The sequence below is a fragment of the Budorcas taxicolor genome, chromosome X (assembly GCF_023091745.1).
Source record: "Budorcas taxicolor isolate Tak-1 chromosome X, Takin1.1, whole genome shotgun sequence".
Lineage (NCBI taxonomy): Eukaryota > Metazoa > Chordata > Mammalia > Artiodactyla > Bovidae > Budorcas > Budorcas taxicolor.
Genome location: NC_068935.1, coordinates 15,773,918 through 15,793,511, shown reverse-complemented (window position 1 = coordinate 15,793,511; position 19,594 = coordinate 15,773,918). Strand labels below are relative to the sequence as shown.

The following is a 19,594-nucleotide window of genomic DNA, read 5'->3' as shown; positions in this document are numbered from 1 at the left end:
CCAACTCTGCCTGGTATCATGCAGTTAGCCATCGCCTGGTCAAGCTAGAGTGGGATTCTGGGGCTGAGGTTTTGCCAGTTTTACAAGGGCAAGAAGGAGGGGTGCTGAGGGGCAAGGGCTGCCCTGGCCAGCTCTGGTGTGAGTATTGTGTCTGCCGCCAGGGCCGCCTGCTACACAGGCAGAGAAGTCAGCTGCCAACAGAGAGTGGCAGAAAATGGCCAAAGAAAGCTCCCCCAGCAACCTGACCTCCTGCCTGGCATTCCCTGCACTGGACTCATTCCCTGGGGTTAACAGGAGGCTCTTGGTAAAAAGAAATTACCCCAGGGAAGGAGAACCCAGGTACCCCTTATCAGTCACAGAGCTTTCCTGGGGGTCAGTTTCTCACCTGTGTCAATTTATCAGTGAGTTGGTAGGACCTGAGAAGATTTACAGGGAGGATTCTTTGATGAGCGTGCAAACAGGTTCTCTGCACAAGGAGCACTAAAAATAAATATCCCCAGTAGGGCTTAGACATATATATGATTGCTCCTCACGGCCTCTGCAGAACAGTTTACTTGTGTTTACCAAGAAGAGCAGGAGAAAACAAACTCCTTTGTCATAAACTCTGCTATTTAGACGTGCCCACTCAGGTAGGTTGGTTTATTTACAGTGAGTTCAGGAACGTTTGGGCCCATTTGCCTGTCCCCTGAAAGCTCAAGGCCACCAGTTAGCCAGGACCCATTGTAAGGCCTCACCTCAGGCCCAGTCTATACTTAGTCAGCCTGGGTCACTAATCCCAGGAGCCCCGCAACTCATTTTCAATACTCAACTTAGTACTGCAAATAAAGTAAGTATATTCAGACCACACTGTTCTTCCCTGAGACAAACGAGTTTCCCTTCTGAGAAAGACTTTTCATCTCAACAGGGATCCTCAAGAGTTCAAAGCCAAGGGTGACATTAGTGGTGAGAATTTCCTCTATGTTGGCGGACATCAGGGTATTTTTAATCAGGATTGGTTTTTTATCTGCACCCCCACCCCACTGCACCATCATTCCAGTTATATGGCTGTCACTCACTCAGAATCAGGCTTGCTAGCCTGAAATCCCTCTTTGATGTTACTGCCAGCTGAGACTTGGCTGTCCTCCTCCCAGGCTTCACCACCCTCTAGTGCTCCCTGTGGGTGCCCTGTTCCCAACTGACCAAGCCCCTCCAGCTAAAGATGGAAAGTGACCGAAGTCCCAGTATTTGCACAGAGCCAGGCACGCACACATGGATGAATTACCTTTTTATTGAAGAGGTCGGGCCTTGATTCCAGGTCATTAGTGGCCACTTAGATTGTGTTTGGGTTGGGTTTCCCAAGTATGTTTGATTTTCACAGGTCTTTTGTGTTTTTAACTCTGACAATGATTGTCACCAAATTAAAATATTAACAGGAAGCAAATTCATGAATTTGCCTATAGTTCTTCCCTGTGGGGGCCATGAACCAAGTTCAAATACTTATCTAAACCTTCTGTTTACTTATTAAGCACAGGTGTATGGCATTGAGGCTGTGTGCCAGGCACTGGGCCAAACTCTGAGGGATACAATGATGAATAAGATAAGCCCCTGCCCTCAAACAGCTTATATTCTAGTCTAGAAAGCCAGTCACTGCTCACTTGAGAACGTATGCACTGCCCACTTCTGGTGGACATGTTCTTATCTGGCTGTGCCTTTAGTCCTGCTTGAAAGACTGAAAGTGATTACTGACTGCTGGTGCCATTTGGGGCTTTCTTGGGGGCTCAGCAATTAAGAATCTGCCTGCAATGCAGGAGATGCGGGAGACACGGGTCTGATCCCTGGATCAGGAAGATCACCTGGAGAAGGAAATGGCAACCCACTCCAGTGTTCTTGCCTGGAGAGAGACTCTCAAGGCCAAAACTTTATGCAGGTTACAAGTCGTCCATGCAGGAAAGGATTGCTAAGACTTTCAAGAGACTACATTTTACTTGCTGATCCCACTTGAACATCAGTCACTCAACACTATCCGCCTCTCCATAGGCAGTAGCCACAACTTGTGAGACCATGGAAGCAACAAACTGGAACTGGACAGGAAATTAGAAATGCTAGACTTTGAAAGAACAGTGATAAGGCTGCTCATATGGTGAGCCATGTTAGCAGCAGTGTTTGGGGACAGGGCCCTTACCCCACATTCACATGGCCCTTCATATTTAGAAGCCTTCTAAGTGTCCAGGGGGTCTGGGGTTAAGGTGGAAAAAAAACTCTGGCCTTCTGATATGTTTTCTTCCTACTTGACCAAGTTCATTTAAAACAGGTGCTAAACGAAGGCAGAAATATAGATCAATGGAACAAAATCGAAAGCCCAGAGATAAATCCATGCACCTATGGACACCTTATCTTTGACAAAGGAGGCAAGAATATACAATGGGCAAAAGACAATCTCTTTAACAAGTGGTGCTGGGAAAACTGGTCAACCACTTGTAAGAGAATGAAACTAGAACATTTTCTAACACCATACACAAAAATAATCTCAAAATGGATTAAAGATCTAAATGTAAGACCAGAAACTATAAAACTCCAGAGGAGAACATAGGCAAAACACTCTGACATAAATCACAGCAGGATCCTCTATGACCCACCTCCCAGAATAGTGGAAATAAAAGCAAAAATAAACAAATGGGACCTAATTAAAATTAAAAGCTTCTGCACAACACTCTGTATAATCAGCTCCAGTTTCATCCACCTCATTAGAACTGATTCAAATGTATTCTTTTTAATGGCTGAGTAATACTCCATTGTGTATATGTACCACAGCTTTCTTATCCATTCATCTGCTGATGGACATCTAGGTTGCTTCCATGTCCTGGCTATTATAAACAGTGGGAGAGGGAGAGGGTGGGATGATTTGGGAGAATGGCATTGAAACGTGTATAATATCAGATAAGAAACGAATCGCCAGTCTAGGTTTGATGCAGGGTGCAGGATGCTTAGGACTGGTGCACTGGGATGACCTGGAGGGATGGTGTGGGGAGGGAGGTGGGAGGCAGGTTTGGGATTGGGAACACATGTACACCCATGGCGGATTCATGTTGATGTGTGGCAAAACCAATAAATATTGTAAAGTAAAATAATAATAATAATAAATTTAAAAAAAGAAAAAGCTTCTGCACAACAAAGGAAACTATAAGCAAGGTGAAAAGACAGCTTTCAGAATGGGAGAAAATAATAGCAAATGAAGCAACTGACAAAGAATTAATCTCAAAAATATACAAGCAACTCCTGCAGCTCAATTCCCAAAAAATAAACGACCCAATCAAAAAATAGGCCAAAGACCTAAACAGACATTTCTCCAAAGAAGACATACAGATGGCTAACAAACACATGAAAAGATGCTCAACATCACTCATTATCAGAGAAATGCAAATCAAGACCACAATGAGGTACCATTTCACGCCAGTCAGAATGGCTAGTATCCAAAAGTCTACAAGCAATAAATGCTGGAGAGGGTGCAGAGAAAAGGGAACCCTCTTACACTGTTGGTGGGAATGCAAACTAGTATAGCCACTATGGAGAACAGTGTGGAGATTCCTTAAAAAACTGGAAATAGAACTGCCTTATGACCCAGCAATCCCACTGCTGGACATACACACCAAGGAAACCAGAATTGAAAGAGACACGTGTACCCCAATGTTCATCACAGCACTGTTTATAATAGCCAGGACATGGAAGCAACCTAGATGTCCATCAGCAGATGAATGGATAAGAAAGCTGTGGTACATATACACAATGGAGTATTACTCAGCCATTAAAAAGAATACATTTGAATCAGTTCTAATGAGGTGGATGAAACTGGAGCCGATTGTACAGAGTGAAGTAAGCCAGAAAGAAAAACACCAATACAGTATACTAATGCATATATATGGAATTTAGAAAGATGGTAATGATAACCCTGTATGCGAGACAGCAAAAGAGACACAGATGTGTAGAACAGTCTTTTGGACTCTGTGGGAGAGGGAGAGGGTGGGATGATTTGGGAGAATGGCATTGAAACACGTATAATATCATATGTGAAACGAATTGCCAGTCCAGGTTCAATGCAGGATACAGGATGCTTGGGCCTGGTGCACTGGGATGACCCAGAGGGATGGTACCGGGAGTGAGGAGGGAAGGGGGTTCAGGATGGGGAACACGTGTACACCCGTGGTGGATTCATGTTGATGTATGGCAAAACCAATACAATATTTAAAGTAATTAGCCTCCAATTAAAATAAATAAATTTATATTAAAAAAATAAAAGGCCATTCTTATAAATGCCTGATAAAAAAAAATAAGTAAAAATAAAACAGGTGCTAGAGCCATGTTTCTCAGGGAGACCCTCCCCTGCCATGCACAGTGGCAGAGTTCCTCTCACTTCTTGTTATTACTCTCTGTCTGAGGACTCAACTCCGTGGACCAAGCCCCTTATTGCAGCAGCCTACTGTTGGATAGAAATCACCCAGCAAGATGACAGATGCGTCTGGATTGTCTCCCAACTGTGCTCAGGCCCCGCTGCCCCAAGAGGTCCAAGGGGTGTCTGAGAAAGTCCATCTTCTCAACTGCCAAGTTAGTAATTGTCTACACTTGGCCATTCCTCAGTTTCCATGTTTACTTTAGTTCTTCTGCGACTCTGTCAACAAACGCCACGGTCTTATTAGTTTTAGCAAATAACAGGATGTCAGAACTGTTAACCAGGATTCACTACTTTGCTGTTATACCTCTATCCCAGGACATAGGGGCCAGTGTTCCTCTTATTTTTTAAGATGTATGAGATTTGGCAGGAAGCCTTTCCCGGGCAGGCCCAATGCGCTCTGCTCCGTCTATAGGCCTTTAAGGCTGCTCACTGCCAAGGCTCCACCCACCAAGACCTGGGCTTTTCTGACTTTGCTTGATGGCACAAAGACATCGGGCTTCCCAGGTAGCGGTAGTGGTAAAGAATCCCCCTGCCAATGCAGGAGAAGTAAGAGATCCGGATTCAACCCTTGGGGATCCCATCCCTGGGTCAGGAAGGTCCCCTGGAGGGGGGCATGGCAACCCGTTCTCTTGCCTGGAGAATGCCATGGATGGGGAGCCTGGTGGGCTACAGTCCATGGGGTTGCGCAGAGTCAGACACGACTGAAGCTGCTTATCACTGAAGTGACTTAGCATGCGCAGAGATATCTGTCAAAAGAAAAAAAATCAATGTGAATACTTTGAATTTTCCTTTTCTTGTGCTTTACCCTTATACTCTTACAGTGCCCTTTAAAAGCAGTCTGTACTTGGTAAGGCAGCTTTGGGACTTAACATTCACGTGGAGAAGGGCGAGGGGATGGTATTTCAGGCTGGCACTAAGGGTTTCCAGGCTTTTGACGCAAAGTATGTTGTTCTTCCAATCCCGCCCCCAACACTGCCTGTCTCAAGGAGTGAGAGGTTAAAAGGGTCACTCGCTTGCTGACAGAGAACCAGGAAGTCCAAGCCTTGGGGGAAACACAGCCTTTGTTTACTTAAGCCCCAAACCTAGCAGGCAGTGTAAATTAAACATAAAAATAAAATAAGATACCAAAACATAGGCCGGATGCATACCACAGAGAGCAGTGAATTCCCCTTCTGCTCTCCCTGGGGAGAGGGGGAGTCAGTGAGCCTCAAGGGCGCCCTCCTGGCCAGGCAGATGCTAGCAAGCCACGGGATGGGATGAGGTGGTAGGGGCAGGGGAGAGCAAGGCTTGGCTCAGGGTGGGGATGGGCACATTGGCAGAGATCCTGGCCAGTCTTTATCGTTAGCCCAGCAAGCTCCTGAGGGGGCACTGAGTCACAGCCCTCCAGCCAACCTCAGAATGGATCCATGTTTGACCAGGCAGTGACAGCCACAGGGCTGCAGGAGAGCTAGCTTTTATTGAAGGGAGGTAGGGCCGATTAATTGACCAGACCGTGCAGTTGGAAAAAAAAGCAGCCTCTCTCCATTCTCACCCTCTCTCCAGGTTCTTCTTCTCCCTTGTCACCCTGATGCCCACCCCCATTACCTCCAGCCTCCTAGGCCAAGAGTACCCACGAACAGCTGGGAAGTGTCTCAGAAGCAATCTGTTCCTCATAATGGAGAGGCCAAATTTGCCAAAGGTTGACTTATAAATCAGAGCAGATTGGGGTTATCTTTCTAATAGTGGCTCTCATTCATTATCTGATTAAGCGTTCAGGAGTGAGAGGGAAAGAGGTAGCCAAACAGGAGAGGGAAGGAGATGACTGAACAGAAGTTAGGCTCGGAAGGGTTGGATGGCATCCCCAACTCAAAGGACATAAGTTTGAGCCAACTCCGGGAGATAGTGAAGGACAAGGAAGCCTGGCGTGCTGCAGTTCATGGAGTCACAGAGTTGGACATGACTGAGCGACTGAACAACAGTGCTCAACCCCATCATGGTGTGTGACACAAAGTGGGTCATGGTGACTGGCATTATGGTGACTCTTCAGGTAGACCCTCTCGTGGCTCTCACCTGTAGGCCAGTGACTCCCAAAAGCAGTCCCATGGACTGGAGCCACAAGCGCTGCATCCACATCCCCTGAAAGGACCCTTCCCAATCCACAGACATCCGTATTCTCCTCATCTGGACCCATTTCTTGCCCTCCGCAGCCCACCAGCAAGGTGTACCTGCTGTGTTTGCTCATCTTATGCTGATCGGCCACTGACCGCTCTGTTGAAAGTAATAGAAAAATTGAGTTCATCCCGATTTAAATATTTGTAATTGATAGTGGCAGAATATGGCACTCTCCCAGGGCTTTTGCATGGGGAAAAAAAATCCTAATTCCTCAAAGTGTCAAGAATTCTATTAGAACTCTAAGGTGTGACTCGGAGGGTGACATTTGTAGGCACTGCCGTAGTCTGGTCAGGCAAACAGCTTGGACTGAGGGGGAATTTTCCTCAGTGCCATTCAAATCTTGCTTCTCAGACCATCAGTCACATATGATGCCTATGCCAGGACTGGGTCTCCTTAGAACTGATCTCATGAGGAGCCTGCAGGAATCATCTCTTAGGCATTCATATGATTGATGGCACACAAATGGTGCTCGTTTTTATTTCTTAGAATGTGTAATTGACCTCTTTGAAAACCGTGGGCCTGGCAGCACCAGCACTTCCTTGCAGCCAGTGGACAGTGTGTAGTATCAAGCTGGTTCCCCCTATACCCGCCTGACTTCCACTCCCAAGACCCTGTCACCCATGACCCTTGCACAGTACTCAGTCATCCTTCGATGTCAGAGTAGAGGCTGTGGCTTGTGACACTCTGGCTGGGTCTAGAGTATCCTGTCCTGCCACCTTGCCATGTCCTATTGCTTTACTACCCCTTTGGGGTCACGGGGAAGCTGGCATCAGCTGAGAGAGAGATAGAGACAGAGACTGAATGATGCCCTGGGCTTGCCTATCTCTATGAATTGTGCTTAGTTGCTCAGTTGTGTCTAATGGTTTGTGACCCCACGGACTGTAGCCTGCCAGGCTCCTCTGTCCATGGGGATTCTCCAGGCAAGAATACTGGAGTGTGTTGCCACGCCCTCCTGCAGGGGATCTTCCCAACCCAGGGATCAAACCCAGGTCTCCCACATTGCAATTGGATTCTTCACCGTCTGAGCCACCAGGGAAGCCCAAGAATACTGGAGTGAGTAGCCTATCTCTTCTCCAGCAGATCTTCCCAACCCAGGACTCGAACCAGGGTCTCCTCCCTTGCAGGCAGATTCTTTACCAGCTGAGCTACCAGGGAAACCCCTCTCTGTGAATTAGACTTCGTCAAAGGCCGAAAGGGTGTTTGCATAAATGTGTGTGTGTGTGCTTCTGTGCTGCTCTTTCCTCCTGATAAGGTGTGTGTATTCCTTGTCAGCAGTTCTCAAACCCTGGGCAGGGGGCCTTCCTTAACCTCTCCCAGAACTCCTTTGAGCTCCCTGGCTCAGTTCCCATGTCTGGGGAGGGTGGGGGCAGGGGGCCTGTCCAGGGAGGAGCTTGCCTTGTTTCTCTCCTTTTTTTCTGTTCTGGGAGTAGTGTGTAGCCTGCCCCTTCCTGCCATTGCCGCACCTCAGCTGGGCTGCCTTCTTTCCATCCAGGAAGCCCGAGGGAGGGGGGAGGTGGCTGGAGAGCCAGAGGCCCACAGAGTCCCACAACAGAGGATCAAGGAGCCACCTCAAGTGAGCCTACTGTGAATAGCTCCACTGTGAGTTAAGCAAGGGCCTCAGGAGTACAATGTGGGAGCCCGGGGAGGCTCATAATGCTTACCCATCCTGGCCTGGGAGCCTCCCTGCGCCTCAAGAGGCCGGCATTATTACCAGCGTTTTGTTCCCCAGGGAACCTGGACCACTTCAGAGGTCACCCATTCTATCGCGGGGGCCCGCAATAGAGCCAGGTGCTCCACCTCAGAGCCCCTGGCCTCTTCACAGGCCCCTCGTCTGCTGGCTCAGCGTCCCCAACAAGATCCTCCTGGGTTCTCATCTTCCAAGCATTGCCAATCATCGCAAGTCCTTCACATACCACTCAGAGTAACCCCAGCAACTGCCAGAAAAAATGGCTTGCCTTGGAATTTCGGCTCTTGTGGCCGCTCCATAGAGCAGAAGGGCTGGGAAGAGGCCCTGCCAGTGTCGGTCACCCTGGCCCAGAGAAGCTGGTGGAGGTCTGGTGCAGACGAACACACGTGGAGAGTGGCCGTGTTCTTGCTGCTTCCTCTCCCAGCCTCTGGGAGGGCTGTTGAGCACAGGGATTCTCAGAAGGTGGGCCACAATGAGGGGGGTTATTTGCTCACCTGAAGATGCTCACTAGTTGGGAGGGCCATATGAACAAGGATGAGACCACTAGCAGCTGGGCAAAGAGGGGAGACCAGGAGGTTGGCAGACAGAGGTGAACACCCCGCCCGTGCTAAACATAGATTCCCCCCCTACTCAGAAGGAAGACACTGGCAACTGTGAGACCCTTAAGGACCTGTGCTTTGTTCCCTTGGTTTACAAAGGAAGGGAATCAGAGTGAGGGACCCTGGCACTGTCAACCACGTCACAGGAGCCTTAGGTCCCATGGAAATTCCAGGTTTTAAGACTGCTCTGTTGCATGCTAAGTGGCTTCAGTCGTGTTTGACTCGTAGCAACCGCATAGACTGTAGCCCACCAGGCTCTTCTGTCCATGGGATTTTCCAGGCAAGAATAGTAGAGTGGGTGGCCATTTCCTTCTCCAGGGGATCTTCCTGACCCAGGGATCAAACTAGAATCACTTATGTCTCCTGCATTGGCAGGTGGGTTCTTTACCATCTGAGCCACCAGGGAAGCCCCTGACTGCTGTGTTATCCCTGTCTAGATGGACAAGGACCAAATGACAGGGTGGGGAGAAACAAGCATGCCCAATTCTCGGGAATGGAGTGATGATGGTGGTATGGCCCTCCCAAACCCCAGACTGCCATCCTGAGCACCCTGAAGCCCTAGGCTTTTTCCTGAAGTAAACATTTCACAGAGATCTAACCAGTAGGGAGACTTCAGAGTTCGCCACAGGCCTAGGATATTGTAGAAGGAAGCACAGCTGTTGACCTGTACTATCAGTTTGTTTATTTGCTTTTTTAATTTCCATAAAATGTGCCTTCTACTTTGAATAGGTGTTAATCTACTTTGATTTAAGTTGAGTTGAACTGAACTGAATTGAATGATAATGGCAACTAGTGTGGGGAGGAGGGACGAGAAGAGTATTCCATTTACTGAGGTGAATTTGACATCTCTTTTTTTTTTTCAGGAATGTCTGTTTCATACTTGTAGATGGGTAATGGGCACAGTGGAAAATGGGAAGAGAACCTAGAAAAATTATGGAGGTAAATTTTCCCAGCTGCAAGGCATAAGGAGAAGGGAGACAAGCATAAATATTGACACAAGGTTCATGAAATTTAAGATCCACTGAACTAAACTGCATTCCTGGATAACGTTGCCAATACTTCCAGTCTTGCTGAGATGCCAACACAAATCGCGCCCCCCCCCCCCGACAAAGTGAGATGCCAGAGGTGGGGCAACCAAGGTGATTTGACAAGAGCCCTTTCCGGCTTCTTTGAATGAGGGTCAAAAGGGTGGAATGCCTTGTCCAGATGGCGCTTGGCTTCTGCCTGTCATCCATAGTGTCACTGGGAGATTGTTTGTGAAGCTCACGTGGGACCCCGTCCGGAGGGAGCTGAAAGGCACAATTCATTGCTTCTGCCACCATTCGGTGCCAAGGTTTGGCCCAAATTGGTTGCCAGATCCACTTTTCCAAGACAGTGTCCCTCTTGCCACAGTTCCCCTTGGGCTCCCTGCAGCCCACCGCTGCCTTCTGCATCTTCGCCTGCAGATCCCTCCCCATTTTCCTGCCCCCCAGAGTCGACATTCTGGGTCCCAGCCATGTGGGGCAGTTCACGTGACCCTCTGAGGACAAGGCACTTTGTCTGTCACTGTCTTTCCTTCTTGCTTCCCTCCTTCTGGACTTTGGGGATTTTCCATGAGGCCAGAGTAACCATGTAAGTGGCAGCGTCCTTCCTGTCTGTACTCTCCCACCCCTGGCGTGGAACCTGAGGGCAAGAGAGAAGAGTGAAGCCAGGACAAACTAAATGATGGCCTTGCAGCCTCCTTTCTCCCCCAGCCTCTTCAGAAAAAGGGACAAGTAAGTACTTAGAGGTAGACGGAGCTTCAGGCGGAGGGGGCGCGGAGGGGAGTGAGTGGGGAGGGTTGTTTGCAGCCACCCCGTCAACTGTGTTCAGTAGCCTTTATGATTTCCTTGTCCGGCTCCTAACTCAGCGTTTCTTTGGTGGCCAGTCCCGTACCTTCCCACATCTCCTGACACAGACCCTGTGTTTTGCTGGCAACAGGGCTGAATCTTGGGGGTGGAACATATCCTGTAGAAAATAAGGAAGACTTGCCTATAAATAGTTTCCTCTGGGCTGCGTGGCACACAATGCTTCAAGTGTGACAGAAAGGGAAGTGAGATGTTCCCCCTCCTTGCCACCCCCAACCTACCGCACCCACCCCAATCTGGTCCCCACACCTCGGCAGCATGCTCAGATCCTGCCCACGAGTTCTGTGGCCCAGACTGGCCACTCTCCGTCTTCCTGGGCTGTGGGAACCCAAAATAGGAAGGGGCTCCAGCCCTAGAGAGTCTGGCTTTTGAAGGAGAAGAGACTGGTGATAATGTTGAGACACTTCTTCCAGTTCTGAGGGAACAAGTGTCTCAGCATCCAGCCTCAGGTGGCTTCCAGGGCCACCTGAGATGGTGGGAGTTGAGGAGCTGACTCGCCCTCCTGCTGCCCTCCATCTAGAACATCACCCTGGGAGGGGGAGGGTCAGCTGTGTCTGTTTAACCACAGAAACCCCCAGCTGTAGGGCTAGGATCAGAGCCGGCAAAGGAGCCGGCTCATTAGCTGGGTGCTGGGACTGTGAGGGCTTTCAGTCCAGCCTGTCATGTAACTCACAGCATGGGAGAAAGGGAGTCGGGCAATACACACGTTGGCGCGGCTGTGCTGTTGAATCCTTAGGCCACTGTTTCCCGCCTGAGGCCCACGTCCACAGGGCACAAGGATGCTGACAGCCTCATGGATCAGCACTTTACTCAGAAAACTCAAATCAGATCACAGATACCCTATACAGTGCGCACTTCCACTCACTGCAAGGTCTGGTGCAGCTATTCTGGACAGAGGAATTTTCCAGTATGCCCAGGGTTCAGCAGAAAGCCTTCTGGGTTCCTCCAGTTTCTCCCTCTTCCGCTACTACCCGCTGCATCTCTCTTATGCCTGCTGTTTGAAAATCTTCCTACAGGGACAGTTTTTATTTAGGTTGGTGGCCTTAGTTTAGCAAACCCTGGGGTCCAGGGATCCAGCCACGATTTGTAAACTGAGAACCATGAGGCCTCATAGGGAGTGCTTCTCACTACTGGTTGGTGAACTAGAGGTGAACAGGGGAGAGAGATCTGCTGAGTGTGGGCTGAACCTGGGACATACTTTCCAAGTTGTTTTGTTAAACTACATCCCTGATACGAGCTGGTTTTCTTGCTCTTGGTTTCATTCTTCTAAAAGCTGAGCACAGCAGGAATGAGGGGAAAGAGTTAATTAAGGGCGTCAGTTAGCGGGGCCCTGGGGACTTTAGGTTTGACTGGATTATTATTCCGAGACTCCCTACGTCATGTGGGGCACTGTGTAGTCCATCCTGGGAGCCACCTGGTGGGAGTCATGGTTTCAGTTTTCTAGACAGAGAGGGCTTTCGTTGAGGACTGCGTAGCTGCCTTTTGAAATCATGCGGGTGAGCAAAGCCCTCTTATAAAGCTCATTTAGACACTTGGGATATTCTTCTGGTCCCACATGCTGCTGGTGTCCTAGACACTTCTAGGTGGGCCTGCCCCCACCTTTTCTTCCTCCCTCACTACTTTCCTGGCACCTCCAACACATCCACCAACTGCCTTGATTCACTCATTCAATAAACTTACTCCCTGCCCCACTAGTAAGTGTAGTAAGAACAAACTTGGTCTCTAGGTCAGAAAGACCTGGGCTGGAGTCCCAGCTCTCTAATTTATTCACTGTGCCACCACCTTGGGCAAGGTAGCCTCTCAGACCCTCTGTTTCTTCATCTGTAAAAATGACAGTCAGAGCACCTACACTGCCAGGTTTGTAACTCAGCCAACACAGCGTCTGGCCCATAGCCGAAGCTCAGTGTATGGTAGCAGTTATTGTCAGCGGGTCTCAAACTGAGCTTATTTCTAATCGAAGTATAATTAATGTACAGTTACAGTACACGACTTAGTGACTGAGCAACAACAGCAATGTACAATTCAAACACAGCCTCGCTAGCAAACTTCACCTTTTTGCTTTCCCCTCCCCGAACTACCTGGAATTTTATGCCTCTCTCTCCATATAAGGGAGTTCCCATTGAAGGAGCCGGTTTTTCTCCTCTCCTATGCCCTGTTTTCCTGGTGGTGTTTTCTCCCTCCTGACCTAGCTTATTTATCTCTCTTTTTTCTTTTCATCATCTCCCTTGGAATCTTGAGGTGGGTAGCAATAGTGAGTTTAAGAAAGATTTACAAGCAAATGAAAGGTCAGCTCAGACCCTTTCTGGACCAAGAAAACTCTCTGTGACACAGAGGGCAAATTAAGATATCAGGGAATTCCAATATCGATTAAGCTCCAGATTTAAGAAGGTTTGTTTTTTTTTGTTGTTGTTGTCGTCTTTTTTTTTTTTTGCTCAGATAATGTTCCTGATGATCTATAAATACAGTCTGCACTTTGTTCCATATACTACACGCAGTTTAGTGTGAACACCTTGTTCAGAGAGTTTGTGACCTGAGGATAACCTGATATCCTGAGATTGGAATTGTCTCCCAGCCAAACTGGGGTGAAGAAAATCACCATCCGGGGCTAGTGCAGTAGGTTTGCAGTAGATCTGTTTGTCACTCCTTTGCAAATAGAATGGTCTTTGTCCATGTATTACTGCTGGTGGGGTCCAATGGAGGGCTTCCTAGGTGGTACTAGTGGTAAAGAACCCACCTGCCAACGTAGGAGACATAAGAGACTCAGGTTTGATCCCTGGGTCAGGAAGATCCCCTGGAGAAGGAAATGGCAACTCACTCCAGTATTCTTTCCTGGAAGATCCCATGGACAGAGGAGCATGGCAGGCTACAGTCCACGGGGTTGCAAAGAGTGGGACACGACTGAAGCAACTTAGCACGCACACACGATCCATTGGGAGCTTCACATCATACTAAAAAATGTTCGCTGTTCGGTGGCATAACTGCACTGGCAGCCTAGAGAAAATTAAGGCCTTCAGACTAGGCTTAACTGGGGCCTTGGCCAGGGTGTCCATGCCAGGCACCTGGTTAGGTGAAATATCCTGAAGCAAATAATAATAGCCTTTGCTGATAAGCCCCCAGTACTTTTCCAATGGTGTGATTACACTAAGTTATTTCTTTGGACCATAGCCTGAATCACAAACTGATTCATGGGTACTGGCCCTAGCTTCATCCAAACTATTGTATATGTGGTGGAACCCGATGTTCTCCTTATGGTCCTGAGTTGGTGTAAATACTACTCCTCGTTGCGTCAACTGTCCCGTTTCTCTAGATTGCTCCATCTGTCTGCAGTTCTCCTTCTGTCCACTAGGTGCCTCACTTAGGAAAGAGCAGGATAAAAGGACTTCGAGCCTCTGATGGTTTGGTTTGTTTTTGTTTTTTAAGATTGAGGCTAGAAAGAATGAAAATATATTTTGATGGAAACGTGTAATTTTTAGTAGGCAACAACCACCTCATCCTCCTTGTGACTTGAAATCTGTTTATGAAGTACCCTGTAACCCTGTATATAACTGGACCCCATCACAGGGTATTCTCCTAGGATGGTTTATATATAGCCTCGACTCATAATTTTGTTGTCATTAGCTGTTTCTAGGAAAGTAACAAAATCTTGTCTTTAAAAATAAGGACATGAGGGACTTCCCCAGTGGTCCAGTGGTTAAGACTCTAGGCTTTCAATGCAGGGGGAGTACGTTTGATCCCTGCTCAGGGAACTCTTAAGATCCCACCTGTTGCGTGGCATGGCCAAAAAATTTAAAAAGTATTTTCTGGCATCTTGTGGTCACTGCAGTGCCCACTCCCCTACTGGCTCCTCCCCATCCCCTCTGCCACCTGCCTGCCGCCAGCTGCTCCCCTGTGCATGTTCCCCAATTCATCTGAGTTCCTAAACACTTACAGTGTCCTCCATACAAGCACACTGGCAATACAGATTGGCTAGTCTGTACATGCCACAGATCTGTGCATGTGTCAGTACATGGACAGGTACATCTGAGGATGAGATGAGTGGATAGGTACTGGGGATAGGGGCAAGCCAGTGGGCAAGCTGGCTGGGAGAGGGGACCTGCAGGTGACAAAGTCTGTGTGCAGGAGAGAGGCCAAGAAGGCAGGTGGCAGGAAGCAATGAGGAGACTGGTGGTGAGGGTGGGTATCCAGGGCGGCAGCCTGTGATTGCATGGCAAAGACAGGCGAGTGTTCTGGCTGACATCTGAGGAAGAGCTTTTAAAATCAGCGCCACCCTCTACCAAACGCTTCCTAGCTCCTACAATGGCATTTCTACTTCTCATTTCTCTAAGAAATCAGCTCCAGTTTGTTTTTTTACCAATCTCCAGAGCCCTCTTTGGAGATGCCAGTTGGCACAAGAAAGTGCTGAACTGTTTACAGTCCCAGCCTAAGGTTCAGGGAGGGGATGTGGTTTAACTGGGCCACAAAGCCTGGTACAGGACTCATTTGCATGGCCCCTGACGCCATGTGACGCAGCCGGCTCCTCCTATATAAAGAAGAAGGAGCCGAAATATCTCCGAGTCTGGGTTGGACCGGCGGCCGTGGAGTTTGTGACACACTAGGTGACACCCCTCGAGTCACTTCCCTTCAACTCTGGAACGCCCGCCCGGCTTTGGGTCCTCTTGGCAGCCTTCGCCCCAATCCTAGCTCCAGGGCCCAACGCGCAGAGCCCAGCCCCGCGCAGCGCGCCAGCCGCCGGCGGCCGCCCAGCCTGCCCAGCCCAGTCCAGCCCGCAGCCCGGCCAGAGCTCCCCGGCAGCCCGAGCCATGAACACCGAAATGTATCAGACCCCCATGGAGGTGGCGGTCTATCAGCTGCACAATTTCAACATCTCCTTCTTCTCTTCCCTGCTTGGAGGGGATGTGGTTTCCGTTAAGCTGGATAACAGGTAACAGCTGGCCACAGCTCCGGAGCCCGGGCGCCGGCGGCGGGGGCTGGGCTGCGAGCGGGATCTCCGAGCGAGCCGTGTGCCGGCGGCCCCCGTTCCCCGCGGTGCAGCATCCTGGGAAGGGGCGGAGGTAGGGGACGCGGGGGCGGGGGGGGGTCACCGCCGCGCTGGGATCCGCCGTCGGAGCGTCCCTGCGGCCGCTGCGCCGTAAGAACGAGCTGCCACAGCCGGAGGCAGAGGCGGCAGGGCTGGGCGGGAGGCTGGCCGCGCGCCGTGCGCCGTTGGGGAGCAGGCCGGAAGCTTCTGAGCCTAGGAGGAATTCCTAGCTAGCTACAGAGCTCGGTAGGTTTGCCTTGGACCTGGTGGGCCGGCGCCGTAATGGGCCGGCAGCAGGCGACTCGCTGGGCCGCGCGCCCCCATTGTTTGCACGTCGCCGAGCAGGCCACGCTGGCCCGTGCACCCCCGGACCTGCGCGCCGCTCCCCGCGGAGCTCCATACAGCAGTGGCCGGCAGCTGGCCTGGGTGGGGAGGTGCAGCTTCCTGCAGGGGCCAGAGAGGGACCTGGGGACAAAGTGCCTGAAACTCCCGGCCAGGGCTGCGGGAGAGAGGAAGAGCTGGGCCAGAGGGAGAACCTTGTGGCCACCACTACCAGGTACTTAAGACTGTGACCAAGTGGGTAACGTGGTCGCTTTCCTTTTTGTCTTGACAGTGCCTCCGGAGCCAGTGTGGTGGCTATAGACAACAAGATTGAGCAGGCCATGGTGAGTGGCATCACTGCGTCATTGTCATTCCCAGACCTGTCTTCTGCTTATGTAACTCAGGGCAGTGGTGAGGGGGTGGGTGCGAAAGCCAAGAGCCTGGGGAAGCTGACAGCCTGTCTCCTCTCCCCTTAGAGGCCTTGAGTAGAGTCCCATAGGAATGGCACCTTTTAGGGCATTTCCAGTCCACACTTGCTGGGCCCTCTCCTTTCCTCCTCCTCCTCCTTCTCCAATCGCAGGGCTTTACAGCCATGTCTGGCTCCCTCCTGGGCCCATGGCAGGGCAGGGAGCTCAGACACCTGCATTTGTCTACATCCCACACTTGGCAGGGGCCAGAGCGCATGGGATATAAGCACACTGCAGTGCCTCTGCAGAGCCTGGGCTGGGGTCAGGAGTTGGGAGGAGACAGGAGGCAAAGCAACTCCCCCACAATCCCTTCTTCCTCTCCTTAGCAGGTAGAGGTCATATTCCACCAAGCAGCCACAGTGGCTACAGGGCTTTGGGGCATCGAGCAGTTAGCAACCACGTCATTGTGCCCAGGAGCCTAAGGACATTGTTCTCTGCCTCCAGTGCAGTTATCCAAATTCAGAGAGGATGCGGCCATGCTGGTAGCTTCCCCCAGGGCCAGTGTCCTGTCTGGCCAGGCTGCAGAGCAGCTGCAGCTCAGTATGCTGGCTTATGAGGAGTGGGAGAGGCTCCAAAATAGCCCATTTTCCTCTCTTGGTGAAGATGTGTCAAGCAGACTGACAGTAGGGGGTGCATTGCAGGTGTTCCCTGGGATCAGGGCCAGCAGCGGGACCTTATATGGAAATGGAGATAGAGCGAACCACCACCAGCCAGCATAAGTCGCACCCCAAAGGCTCCCAAGAGGCCAGCTTTGAAAGTTATTAGAAACTTATCAGGGGAGAATCCTATGTAGTTCAAAGCTGGGCTCCCAACTCAGGCGTGGCCCCGATCCCACAGCTCTTCTGAGCGTGGCTTTAGGTGCTTGGGAGAAAGGGGTGGGAGGGGCAGGGCCACACAGGGCCAGCATGCTGAGGGAAGTATGGTGGTCAGTGATGTGAGAGACAGCAGGCACCCCGATGGCCAGGGCGCAGTGCTGCAGAGGGGCCGCCATGGCTAACGGATGCCTCTGTCGTCATCTTCTCCGGGACAGGATCTAGTGAAGAATCACCTGATGTATGCTGTGAGAGAGGAGGTGGAGATCCTGAAGGAGCAGATCCGGGAGCTGGTGGAGAAGAACTCCCAGCTGGAGCGGGAGAATACTCTCTTGAAGACCCTGGCGAGCCCAGAGCAGCTGGAGAAGTTCCAGTCCCGTCTGAGCCCTGAGGAGCCAGCTCCCGAAACCCCAGAAACCCCTGAGGCCCCCGGTGGTTCTGCCGTGTAAGTGGCTCTGTCCTCAGGGTGGGCAGAGCCACTAAACTTGTCCTACCTAGTTCTTTCCAGTTTGTTTTTTGGCTCCCCAAGCGTCATCTCACGTGGAGAACTTTACACCTAGCCTAGCTGGTGCCAAGAGATGTCCCAAGGACATGGCCACCTGGGTCCACTCCAGTGACAGACCCCTGACAAAGAGTAGGTCTCTAGAGGCTGAGTTGCATGGGGCCTCATCACCCCAAGCCAGTGAGCCTCTTAATGCCACTGCGCCCTGTGGGCTCCCAGAGCCTGAGCAATTTAGCTGCAACTGGCAAAGGAGCAAGGTAGTTTGAGACGGGCCACTCCAGAAAGTCTAAGGGGTCTGTTTTTTTTCATTTCCATGGACATCTTCAACAGCTTCAACCTGACAAAAACTGTCCTATGGAGAAACCAGTTGTGGTTTAAGCAGAGGCAACCTCTCTCTCCTCCATTGCCTCACCAGGACAGGGCCCTAGTTGGGAGAGATTGAGCCAAGTCAGCCTTCTGTTGGTGAATATGGTGTAATGCATGGCTCTGTGCACAGCCCAGTGTGCGATTATGGCTTTGGGATGACCGCTTACAAAGTTCTGTTTGGTTAGTATTGGCATAGTTTTTTCTATATAGCCATACATGCGTATATATACCCATAGGGCTAGATCTGTATCTTAGTGTAGTGATGTATACGTATACACATACACCTGTGTGTTGAAGGGCCTAATCAGCTTTGGAAGTATCGAGTGGTCCCTTATCTCTTAAGGCTAATTCTTAGATTTGTTTATTTACCAAGTGGATCCAGTTTGTCCTTTAGGTTAAGTAAGACTAAAGAGTAAAGGCACGTGTATACCCGTGGCGGATTCATGTTGATGTATGGCAAAACCAATACAATATTGTAATTAGCCTCCAATTAAAATAAACAAATTTATATTAAAAAAAAAAAAGAGTAAAGGCAGGGAGGGGGCCAGCCTCTAAATGCCTTGCTGCTGCAACCTTTGCCCCATATGTCCCCTGAATACATGTGAGGTCCCCTTCTGAATGCCAAACCCACCATTCACTGGTGCTGACTACATAGAATGGGGTTGAGAGAAGATCAGCTGGGACTTTGTCATCTGAAAACTTTGTTTTGTTGTTCACGGTTGTGGAAAACTTTCAAGTGCAGAGAACGATCAGCTTGCTGGTGTCCTCTCATGGACAAGGGAATAACTCTGACCCGATGATGCCTGGGTGATGTGCTCAGGGAGCTTGTCTCTAGGGAGTTCTGTGGCAGTTGAACACTTCCCACGTTCTAACACCTTATCCTGATGTTATGTCTCCAGGATTTGGATTTTGATTTTTCAAATGTAGCTTGAAATTTCAATAAACTTTGCTCTTTTTTTTTTTTTTTCTAAAAATAAACCTGGTGTCCGCCTGAGCTTAAAACAGAGTGGGTGGTAGAGGCCCTAATGGTGGTTGGGGGCACTGTTTTTCTGACTCATCTGCTCATGGGCACCACCTGAGTGGCAGGCCTGTGCTACACCAATGATCTTGCGTAACTGTCACAACACCCCCATTGTACGGGTGAGTAAGCTGAGACTCAGCCCGCTGAAGTGACTTGCCGAAAGTCACACAGCTATTATGGCAAATTGGGACCCAATCTTCTATCCATCCCTCTCTCCCACTCCTGCTTTCATATGGCAGCTTGGGAGTGAGTGGTGAGGTGACTGCTAATGTACAACTTCAGCTTGAGGGGTGATTTGCAAGGAAGGGTACCCCAAGAAAGGCCCCAAAAGAAAATGGC

General features: G+C 50.0%; 1 protein-coding gene across 3 annotated transcripts in view; it reads left to right on the top strand.

Annotated features, from left to right (window-relative positions):
• TSC22D3 (TSC22 domain family member 3) overlaps window positions 1–19,212 on the top strand; it is a 67,770-nt gene extending 48,558 nt beyond the window's left edge. For all 3 annotated transcript variants that reach the window (XM_052663105.1, XM_052663107.1, XM_052663106.1), the window contains exons 3-4: window positions 16,380–16,431; window positions 17,585–19,212. In XM_052663105.1, coding sequence (XP_052519065.1) covers window positions 16,380–16,431; window positions 17,585–17,815 — 283 coding nt within the window. In that variant the 3' untranslated portion in view covers window positions 17,816–19,212. The remainder of the gene's footprint in view (window positions 1–16,379; window positions 16,432–17,584) is intronic.
• Window positions 19,213–19,594: the final 382 nt, after the last annotated feature.